General features: G+C 34.3%; 2 protein-coding genes across 12 annotated transcripts in view; one reads left to right on the forward strand and one right to left on the reverse strand.

Annotated features, from left to right (window-relative positions):
• LOC135131713 (pecanex-like protein 1) overlaps positions 1–4,739 on the forward strand; it is a 36,843-nt gene extending 32,104 nt beyond the window's left edge. For all 4 annotated transcript variants that reach the window (XM_064059578.1, XM_064059585.1, XM_064059570.1 and 1 more), the window contains 4 exons: positions 2,184–2,537; positions 2,625–3,012; positions 3,062–3,202; positions 3,305–4,739. In XM_064059578.1, the coding sequence (XP_063915648.1) occupies positions 2,184–2,537; positions 2,625–3,012; positions 3,062–3,202; positions 3,305–3,445 (1,024 nt within the window). In that variant the 3' untranslated portion in view covers positions 3,446–4,739. The remainder of the gene's footprint in view (positions 1–2,183; positions 2,538–2,624; positions 3,013–3,061; positions 3,203–3,304) is intronic.
• LOC135131743 (uncharacterized protein) overlaps positions 4,269–11,936 on the reverse strand; it is a 228,195-nt gene continuing 220,527 nt past the window's right edge. For all 8 annotated transcript variants that reach the window (XM_064059600.1, XM_064059617.1, XM_064059607.1 and 5 more), the window contains 2 exons: positions 7,847–8,748; positions 4,269–5,408 (listed from right to left, as the gene is read on the reverse strand). In XM_064059600.1, coding sequence (XP_063915670.1) covers positions 4,944–5,408; positions 7,847–8,748 — 1,367 coding nt within the window. In that variant the 3' untranslated portion in view covers positions 4,269–4,943. The remainder of the gene's footprint in view (positions 5,409–7,846; positions 8,749–11,936) is intronic.

The raw sequence follows: 11,936 nt of genomic DNA on the forward strand, positions 1-11,936 counted from the left end.
TTTTATAATATACGGTCAAGAGGCGGTTTTAATAATAATATTAAATTCAATCGGCCAATAAAAAGATTTTAATTCATACCGACTTGTCCAGTTCTGAAGCTGCTAATTGCTTAGCAATAGACGAGAGGAGTATTCTAAAAATTACGAGTTGTGTAAAACCGTCCAGAGATCTCCCCAATTAGATTTATTTAATTTTTACAGAAACATTCAAAGACTTCGATGACTAAGATAACGACTGGCATTTACCTGAAAATTTGTCAGCTTATATTTGTGATATAGTTGGAAATATTGTCGGGTTTGTTGCCAAAAAACTATCAAAGTTCTTCGATTGTTATATGGAAAATTCATTATCAGCCTTATTAATCGCAAAAATAGGCGTATTAGGTAAACCCTTTTCTGACGTTGCTTATATATGCAAAATTGCAAAAAGTATTTTTAGAACCGAAAATAATTATTCTAATGGTGGTATTACGAAATTCATTGTTAGCGGTACACGCCAAATAAATTTTAGCAATATTTTTAAAAATCTTGCAACACATGTATTAGAACAAGATCCGTTAAATAATCATCTTGGTCAAATCGTCTATTTAATTTTTAAAATACGAGTATATTTAATATTCCGCTAAATCATAAAAATAAGTCATTAAACAAAAGATTGTTTTTCTTTTTTGTTATTTTTGTAACTTTTAATAAGTGGTAACTGTGGATTATTAGCTTAGTTTATTATATCGTTACAAAATTTTGTTTATTTTTATCAGTTTTTCAGAAACTTCCTTGATCACTATCCAAAAATTATTTTTACTGGTTATAATTACAATGTATGCTTCTTATTATCATTAAAGTTAATAGAACTTCAAATTGTTTTTTTTTTATTATTTCCATTCGATTTTCCTTATTTTACATTTAAAAACCAGCGTTTTCTGCCAAAATTCACGTGACTAAAATCACCGATCCTTTACTATTGTTATAAATACAAATTTACCTATCTCTTTCGTATGTTCTCACCACGTGAAAGCCAGCCGATGTGTAACGAAACTCCGTCCACTATGTAGTATTATTATATCAATGGTATCAACAGAGGTTTATTTTGTAATTTCAATGACAACTTAAAAATTATTTTGAAATCAAAATGAACAAAATTGAACGAGGTTAAATTTTACTGACTATTTTATGTTCAGTGATCATTTGTCATTCCTTTGAAATTTGATCTGTCGACGTTATAATGCATGGGAAAAAAACTTCTTTTTGTCGTATGACGCTACATATCTATGCTACGCGTCACAAATAGCTTCAATTACTCTTTGAAAATCACCGCCATTGCTTGGTTTAAGTTTTGGTCCACGGAAGACCAGTAAGCGTTACCTGAGAGCTCGCTGGCGTCTTGCATAATATCCTACACTTTAACTCATATTTCTAAATGCTGTCGAACCAGCGGAACAAAAGGAAAACAAACAATTGGAGCTTTTATTTCAACTGTGTTGTATAATGAATGAAATAAAATGTGAAGTTTATTCAACATTTATTGTTAGTTTCCGTGAGACTGGAGACTATGTTAAAAATTTGAAACATCATAAGGGTAGCAATATTTTGCTATGACAGAGAACATCACATACAAAGCACAAATACTCTAAAGTACTTATGTGTTTCCTTGTTAGACATTTATTGTCTGATGGAAAATAAATTAACATTATTATTATTGTTATTAACATTTGACAAATTTTACTGTTGGTGAAATGTTCTGTTCTAATTCGTAAAAGAGTTTCATGTATTACGATGTGTCGTTGGAAATAATAATAATAATAATACTAAACTGCAAGCCATATATGTACAATCAAAAAAATACACTTTGCCTTATGAACTTTTATTGAGTTCATTTGAATTATTACTTCCAACAGTGTACTAATGGCTCTTCAAGAGAATCATGGTTCAACATACATTACAAAACTGAATGCTAGTAAAATCTGGCAACGACATGTTGAATGTGATTAACGAATGGAAGTTATTATCGAATTAGACGCCTTAATCCTTTGATATCTCAGTTCTAGAGACTTGTCTTTTTGAACCTTAAAAATATTTTTTACACTTAAAATTTGAGAAATGCTTCTTTTTCATAAACTGCAGCAAAATATTTATTGAGATTTTTTCCTTGCTGTAATTTGTAAAAATTTGTTTTAAAATTTCAGGCATGTTTTGGACGACGGTACGGACGAGTATAAAATTATAATGTTGAATAAACGATACTTGAGTTTTCGGGTGATAAAAATAAACAAGGAATGTGTAAGAGGTCTGTGGGCTGGCCAGCAGCAAGAACTCGTTTACTTACGTAATAGAAATCCTGAAAGAGGAAGTATACAGAACGCAAAGCAGGCTTTGAGGAATATTATCAATTCATCATGTGATCAACCCATTGGTTACCCCATCTATGTATCACCGTTAACTACAAGTTATGCGGAAACAAATGAACAATATTGCAGTCTAGTCGGAGGATCAATTAGTTTGACGAAAATCAAAAATTATGTCTTCAATGTGTTTAGACGGTAAGATATAGATCAATTATATTTGTGTATAGCCAAAACTGGTAAACTAGTTTATTTTTGGATTTTAATCATTTTTGCCGTTTTTAGTATCCGTAAAAGATGCGGCGAGGGTTGTTCAAGTGGCGCTTCAGCTCGAGATGAAATCGGGATGGGTCATGAGGGTGTGTACGCAATGACAACGGTTACACCTCTCAATCACCAGACTGCTGGAAGTCAGTCGACTGATGGTTCTCACTTGAGTGGCAGCATGGGACGAGGTTCCAGCCTCAGTAGAACATCGTTGGGTGGTAATAGAGGCAGTCTAGTTTCCGTGGGTAAGCCCACGAGCGCTACATTGGCGAGCTTGGCTGGACTCTTCAAAGAAAAAGACGAAAGGGCTGTGTCGCAAGCTCCTGACGCTCAGCCTCGAAACGATGAACGAACTGGCGACTTTGACGAGACTGCTGAGAAGGAGTACTCAGTACAGAGAGTTAGAGTGAGTGTTAATTGACGTCGTAATTGTCTTAAGCTCCGTGTTTGTTTAGATTGTAGATCCTAATCTGGTATATGACGCTATTAATTTGGGGAGAAGGATTGATGTGACGTGGCCTACTGAGTACATGAGGGTGAGAGGGGGGAGGTCGTTTTGGAAGGATTGGGTACCTGAAACGGGAATGGAGGGACCGGTAAGTGTAGTTTTACGGCTTTTTTTCTTTGATTCAGTATTTTTAAAGTTCTTTTATATATTATTTTTTGTGGTTGTTATGTGCAATTCATTGTGTTGATAGGTGGTACATAGGTGGACGCCTTGTCATAAGGACCCTGGGAAAAGATCGCACGTAGATCGAACAATACTTTTAGTTCAAATTGATGAGAAGTTTGTACCGATTGCCGAAAGTGGCGTTCAAGATCTCGGGCAAGAGGTATAGCATACGTTCACTTTACCAGATCTTCTCAAACATCAGAGGAGAGGTAAAATCTGATTTTAGACTTCCATTAGGATTATAATTACAATAGAAAGACTTAATTTTATATGAATTGTTAATATCGTAAAGAAACTGAATTTACATAAAAAAGTAAGAAAACAAAGATTGTACACTAGGTAATGTTTTGTATTGTTTTAACGGAAGTTATGTTTTTTTACGACTTTCTTTTAAGTAGGGTTACTTTTAATTAGTATCACAGTGTTGAGAGAAGTTGTAAGTTTTACTCATACACAGACTAATATTGTTTAACTGCCATTCTTTTATGATTGTGATGGAAAATCATTTGTTTTATGATGACATACGTCCAAAGATTTTGTACTTGAGAAAATGTAAAAGTAATTTGTATTATAATATTAGGCTTCTTAATATTTATGAATTGTTGTTACGCAGTTGCCTTATTAAAATAGACTGATTTTTATGTGTATTTAGTTAAGAGAAATGTACAATTTTTCCAATAATTTAAATCTAATTAAAAAAAAAAAGAGGAAAAATAGTTGCCGTATTTACATTTTAAAAACGCATTTTAATTACAGGTTTTTCCGTTAAGTTGTGCATTATACTGTTATTAGTTATTAAATCAATCACATTGTTGCTGCAAATTCCTAGATATATTTATATTGTTGTGTAACTATTAACCTCTTATTTTTTATATAAACCAGAATTTGGCCTATATTTCGGTTTGGTGATTGTAAATAATCATTTTGACAAACAAAATAAATACACTGATTGTCTACAATGTTGTTGGAAGGATGAATAAGACCATCTATTTATTTAAAATCTTTTATTTATGTATAAATAATAAATTAATAATACCTAGGGATCATTAATATCAAATGTATATGCGAAAATTATCACTTATTAGACTGATTATTACAGGAAAATAAACACCAAAATTTTTCGCGTATTAAAAAATGTTGGTGCTCTTTGTTATCATTTTAAAAAATCTCATAATGGTAACTATTGTCGAACATGCATACATTTTATATAGACTAGGAAACCACAACAAAATCAACGAAATCCTACGAAAGACTTCATATAAACGTCACCAACTTAAAGCATATTGACGTACATTTGCGCACTCTTCCATTTGAAGCAGTATTAAAAATTTTGATATATTACATTATATGACACTTATTAGGCTTACATCGGTGTTATACAAAAGTGTTAAACAAAGATTAGGCCTTATTCGAGCGGAGTCAACACAAAACTGCAAATAAACTTTACGAAAAAAAAAAAATGCAATTTTTACACGATCGAAATGCTAACGGTCGAAATAAATAAATAAACGAGTTTGCTATATACATCCACACACATTATCCTCCATATATACAAAAATCCGTGATCCCATTTCGATCTGGCACAGGAAAAGCTAAAATCACAATCAAACAAACGAAACCACCTTATGAAATCGTCAGCTATCGCAACTTTTGTGACGTCAGCATCACGCCAGCCCTGAATCCACGTGCGTTCTCCTCTTGGAATCGGATCTTTGAACTCCGTGGTCGGGAGTCGACTTGAGTATATCCGGCTGCGTTTGATTAGCGATAGCTTGACTAATTATAGACTGATTTACCACAGACTGATTAACGGAAACCATGGTTCCTCTACTTAACGTACCTAATAAGGGGGTACCAGGGTTATTGATTAAGAGATTCATATAATCGGCTATGAGTAGCGTAAGCTCGAGTATTTTTGGTTTACTTAATGAGAAAATCAGTTTTTGAGAGGGTTGTTGGTCGTTTTGTGTCACCACCAACATAAAGTCTTCTTGGCAACCGCCGAAGGTGAGCACGTTGGTGTATGGGTAGCGGACTCGTTGCTGCATCGTTGCTAGATCGAGGATTGTGATAGAATCTTCGTTTACTGCCAGCCAGATCATGGGGGAGTCGTGTTGGCGCAAACGAGCCTAAACAAATGTGTAACAGGATGGATTGAAACATCATATTTATACTAGGATTTGTTAGGGTTATAACCGGCTTAGCTTAGTATCTCAAAAAACAAACAGTTTTACTTTCAATCCAGGAAATCATCAGTACTTTATGACTTTATGGTTATCTGGTATTGTTTTTAATTATGACTGTCAGAGTCAAAGTAACACTTTTATCCACAACCACATCTTTGTATCATACAGGGTGACTGCGAAATATATGCAAATATTTTAACCACGGCATCCCCCACCCTAGTAGAGCCGAAATATCGAAAAAACAAATTAAAAATCGAATGGGGCAAAACCCCCATGAACCATCCTCGATACGAAGGCACTGAGCCACCTTGTAAACAGAGTTGGAAAAACGTTCGAATAAAAACGACCTAAACACTTTCAGTTTCAATTAAAAGTAAAACCGACTTTTTGCTGCTTATCATTCGTTCATTCATTTACTCATTCATCGTTAAAGGTCAGTGTGAAAGTTTTTTGGTAATTTTGATTCTGACGGATGTTTGATCCTTGGCACAACGATTTTACATTGTTTATTGGAACAGAAATAAGAGCAACTTAGAATGCTACTACCTTTTTACAAGAAATGTTGAAATGTTGTCCTTGACTAGCAATACAGGCGTCAGAGCGTCGCAAGAGGTTTGTTGATAGGTAAAAAAACACCGGAGTAGCGGCTGCCACTTTCACTTGTTGAAGCTCTTCGATAATTTCTGGACACTATTGATTTCCACAAACGAATTGTTTCATCCAACCAATACACGTTTCTCGAAAACCGTCTCTTGAAATCGTACTTGTTGACGACTATGTGGAGTTCCATCGGACAAAAAGTGAGTTACACAACGTGGACAATCAGCGGGCTCCAAACCGTGCATTTTGTCAACATGGTATGGATGTGACCGTGTTCTTTTAATGTAGGATGCACTACAAGCTGCGAAAATCCAAATTCTCCTTTCTGCCCTATCACGACCACGATCGTGAGTTTGAGGTTGAAGGTACCATGATCTCGGAGATGCTGTACCACCATATCGACACACTCTGCATTGGAAAACTGGACCATACACCGATTTCAACGACCGCTCGATAATGACTGGCCCTTTTCGTGCTTTTCACGTTGCGATTAAAAAAGTGCCTGATAAAGTTACTTTTTTGGTTCTTACTCCGAGTCCCCTACCCATTCATTGCAGTAATTATGTAGGTCACGAAACATTACCAGCGGCGCGTATAACAATTTACATTTAATTTCAAATAATTTTTTCTAGACACTGCTACTACTTAGGACCGTGAATTTTTGCCAGTGACATAATCATATTGTGAGCTATTCCCCATTTTTTTTTTGCATGTATTTCGCAGTCAGCCTGTATATTGTAGAGGGTACCTAGAAGCTAATACAGTTGTGATCTTTCTATCGTTTTCATGAGATCTAACTTGGTCAGAATTGAATGAACAAACATTCTTGTACTTAACGTAGTAGGTATTAACAAAAATAGTTCCCCAATTGGCGATGAACGAGCTCATGCTCTGCACAACGCTGAATGAGAATGACTGGATAATTCATGCAGACCATATATTACAACAAAAATTTAAAACAACGATATTTACGGCATAATAGAAAAGAATAATGTGAAGCTTTACAGAAAACTTCGGGTGTCATCAAGGGTATTGCGAGTACGGAAGAACAAAGAAGTGTTTTATTGTCTTGGAACTTTTGTATTTTGTCGTGGTTTTAAAAAAGTGCAATTTTTGTCAAATCTGTTGTTGATTTGTAGATAAGTGTGTTATTTGTACTGTGTAAGTGGGCCTTTCAGCAAATAATATTGTTATACTTAGTAAATAATCACAATTTTAATGGCACCTCATGAAATATAATTATAATTTATCTATTATAAAGTAATTTAGCCTGCATTTTCCTTTTTGCCCTCCTGACCTGCAAACAGGTCATAAATAGTTGACGTTCACCGTAACTACGATGAATGTCATTCAGTGTTTTCTCAGCTCCGTTTAAAACAGCTTACTCGTTACAATTGCAAGCGACACTCGAATTTCTACGATTCGGTGCTATTAAAAAAAAAAATTCATTACATTGAAACCTGGATTCGTAAAATGTAACCCACTGCACTTATATGACTATTTCACAAGCCTAATTTAATATATATCCAGGCCAGTTATAAGTATTTATATCCAGTTTCCTAGCAGTTACAACTTTCAGGTAGCAGTTTACAGAACTACTGGTATATTAAATGTACGGCGTAATTTGAACTCGCGATAATTTGTTCATTGGCGGAATTCTTTTAAAGTTAATCAACTGAATGTGTCATACAATTGCAAAAATTTTCGGAAAATCTAGATAAATTCTTATAATAGGACAAGATAAATCAAGTGGGGTCTAAATTTCAAGACAAAATAGATACCTGGAAAAGGGTTGCTCCAAAGAAGGGCCATTTCCGAGTACACGTAAGGTAAATCCGTACGCAATCTAGCTGAGTTCTTCCCTTAAGTCCTCTCCACTTCTCCAGAAGTTTCCCTTGCAACTCCGTCAGACCATCTTGCGTCAACTGATCCCTGTACCTGTACGGATAGAACTTGTCTATGGCGTTGAGAGCTTGATTAGAGTGAGCCGTGAGTATCCCGTGGACATTGTTCAAGGCGCTTAAAGTGTTAGAATTTTGAATGGCAGTCGGCGGACTGAGCGTCCCATTCGTCGTGGATTTTGGGCTTTGGTGTTTGTTGGAAGTACCTTGATTGCTTAAAGTATTATTTACACTAGTGTTCTTGTGCGAGCCGAAACTGCAGTCGCCCATATCCAACTGTGCCATCAGTGCTGCCAGTTCCAGTGCTAATTCTCTACTTAAGGGGAACCGCCCGGAAACTATCTGCTTGTTGACCTGGTAACACAAGAGCAACCTCTCTTTGTCCGTTTCTAACCTAGCACTATTTTTCCACCACAACCTGTTTTTGTAAGTTAACCTAATCACCCTGCTATTCTCGAATTTGCCTAAGCCTTTTTCACGAAGGGCTATTTCCCATTTTGATATTAGATCACATAGTTTAGCGTTGGCGTCTAAGGTGTGTTCTAGATCTTTTTCGATGGGATCGTCGCTGAAAATAGCGAACCCGTTGGTGGTACGACAACAGATTTCGTGAGCCAAACTATCTTGGAATTCTTTGATTGTTGTCGAACCGTCGAAGCTGGTGATGTGATAAGTGCCATTGAGCAGATGGACGGGCATCGAATGTGGCAACGAATGGTGTTGGGGGTTCTTGAGCAGGATACTTAGGACTTCCATCCGAGACGGCTTTAGTTCTCTGCCACCTAAAAAACATACAGCCTCCATTTATTCTACAGTTTTCCAATAAGTTTGTAACCGAATTAAATTGAGAATATTTGAATTGCAGAATGTAAAATAACCATAATTTGCTCCACGTGAAATCGAACGGAATTGATTTTAAAATATGTAATAAATTCTTATAAACGGAAATATTGAATAATACCTGCTCGTGAACGAGGCATATGCTTGACAATGTATCATATAACAACCAAAACAACGCTTAAAAGAGTCTAATTACAAATTTGAACTGTCTTTGGGAAGCCCGCTGACAAATCATGTCATGGTTGTTCATGTTTTGTTACAATTCATATAAAGCGTTCTCACAAAGAGGTGCTAGTCATACGATTTTAGTAACAATGTACCAGCCATGTGTAACGTATAAAATCTTATCTACTTTTATTTAAGTCTATTTAAAATATACTTAAATAAATGAACATTCTTTTTAGTTTTAGGAAAGAAGTGAGGTGATGGACGTACGTCACTACAGTACAAACGAGTGTAGATAATCTGAAAATGTCGGCTATTTTGTACAAAGATCGAATAAAAAAAGTGGCGGAAAGTTATTTCGATAGAACTTCTCTCTCCCTTGAGTATAACTTCAGTTTTTTCGAAAATCATTTGATTTTGCGAATTTTATTTTGTTATGATAATTCTTTTAAGTTAAACTAAAGATATGTATGTAATGTTAAAGTAAAGGTAAAGAAGCGTGCTACGCATTTGTTTCAAGTGAGTTTTTTTTCAATACAAAATTTTGCGATGACGTCATCAACACTTTTGCAAGGACCATATTAATAACAACAGTACCAGTACCACAATGCCACACTGTCGGGAAAATGGAGTGCGTCGTTCTTAACTTAAATCAATACAATAAATTGCCTCATTCGATAATTTTTTTGAGTCAACCTGTATAAGTAATTCTAAAAACTATTGATCACATCAGAAACTGCAAAACCGAATTCTTCGAAATCTTGCACACGTTTTAAAGTGAACGTAGGCATGGTGAATTTGTAATCAAAATATGCCTGTTTATCCCCTTCAAAAATTGACGTCATCTTAAAATTTTCCCGAATAAATCCAATCTAGTGTCCCAAATTTTTTGAGTCTATACTTGTGATTTATCATTTCCATTCATATTTTTTGGATTTGCTTATACACGTGACCCAAAAAATTTAATGAATGCGTGAATTTATTTAATTGATTTAATCAGGAACTGCAAAACCGAATGCTTTGAAATCTTGCAGACGTTTTAAAGTTATTATAGAGCGTCGTATTTAAATTGTTAATCAAAATATATCTGCTTATCCCTTCCAAAAAATTGATGACGTCATCTCAAAATTTTGCCGAATAAATTCTATCGAAAATGTGCAAAATGTGTTGAGTCTATATTAATTTGTGATTTGTCATTACATTCATATTTTTCAGAAATGCTTATACAAGGTGACTCAACAAAAAAATGAATGAGTCAATTTTTTTTATTGATTAGATCAGGAGCGGCTCACTCCATTTCCTCGAAAATTTGGGAATACAATACTGTTATTATTAGTATTACACTACACCTATCCAAATTGCTATAGGTGTCCTTACAAAAATTTTAATGACGTCATCACAAAATTTTGTAAAGGACAAACTCATTTAAAATATACGCGTAGCAAGCTTCTTTACATTTACTTTAACATTATATCTTTAATGTAAATGATAGGGATTCTCATAAAAAAAAAACCGTAAAATCAATTTGTAATTTTTCGAAAACGCTGAATATGTTGTTTGATTGTACAACTTCAGAAGAGATCGGATGTACAGGCTGCAGGCTATATTTACCAGTACTTTATTTATGGTTCGGTTTCTGGTACACGCTGATAACGTCTACTGCAAGGTGATATGGTTGTTATTAATATATAAATAATAAATAAAATTGTCTACCAAACCATAATTAATGTAAGTATATGTTTATATTGATTTATTAAGGGCGTAAAGAATATGGCGGATGCTCTAACGTCTGAGGGCTTTAAAGGTTATAACCTGCTGTACTTAGCTTTTCCAAGATGCCATTTTTCAGTGTAATAAGAATGCTTTGTTTAGTGTAGCAGTTGTAGTTATTTTAAAGTGTAGCGAGCGATTAAAAAAATGAACACTCCCTGAGTGGGATTCGAACTTACGTCGCCCACTTGCCGGACGGGTTTACTGATCACGATACTACAGGCACCGTAATTACTTTTGCTCACTTTCCACGTTATATTTTAGCATCAGTTCTTCCTTCTGATATTAGAGCACTAAATATAATTTTTGTATAGTACATATATCTGCCGAAACAACGCTTTTAAATGTAAGTATGTACTCGGTATATAAGTACAGCGAAACCAGATTGAAGTTCTATTCTACTACCTCAATAAAAAGTCTACGCATTTCTTTTGGAATTTTGTACAGCGTTAAATAAAGCGATAAACTGTTTATAGTACTTTTTCAAACTGTTGTAACAATTTCACACAACGGAAGCTACAATATTTATAAATACCTATCCCAATATGAATTAAATTCAGCGTTAACAAATAAACTATTAGTAGCAATACTTATGTTTCTTATTGCCAAAATAATACATTAGTAAGCCGATGTGTTAGCTTGTTATTGACAAAATTTTTCTGTTTTTTTTCAACAATTAACTTTAATACTAAGATCTTTTTACTTCCCGGGCGTTATCTCGAAATTTTGACAGATAAATCCGATTTAAAATGTGAAAATTATTGAGAGTTGTGATTTATTAATATATTTATTTAGAATTGATTATTATATTTATGCAGAGTGACTATTCAAAAATTAACGACGTAGTTCATTTTTCCAAGTAAATTGTAAACGCCTTGTCTCATTTTCCAGAAATTTTGGGAATACAGTACCGTTTTATTAGTATTACAGTATACCTCTCCAAAAAATTGATGGCGTCATGGCAAAGTTTTGTTATGGAAAACTCATACGCATAGCAGAGGTATTTCTTTACCTGCAGTTTATCAATCTACACATATTCTTATTTTAACACATGGAGGTTATAAAAAAATAAAATTTGCAAGATCAAATCGGTGGATTTGTTTTATTGTACGCGAGGAAAATTGTATCTAAAAATAACTCTAATCAATTTTTTCTGTCACAAGTATATAACAAAGTATACGACGGTTGGACATTA

The sequence above is a fragment of the Zophobas morio genome, unplaced genomic scaffold (assembly GCF_036711695.1).
Source record: "Zophobas morio isolate AGI-343-1 ecotype UQ-CSIRO unplaced genomic scaffold, CSIRO_AGI_Zmor_V1 ptg000002l, whole genome shotgun sequence".
Classification (NCBI taxonomy): Eukaryota; Metazoa; Arthropoda; class Insecta; order Coleoptera; family Tenebrionidae; genus Zophobas; species Zophobas morio.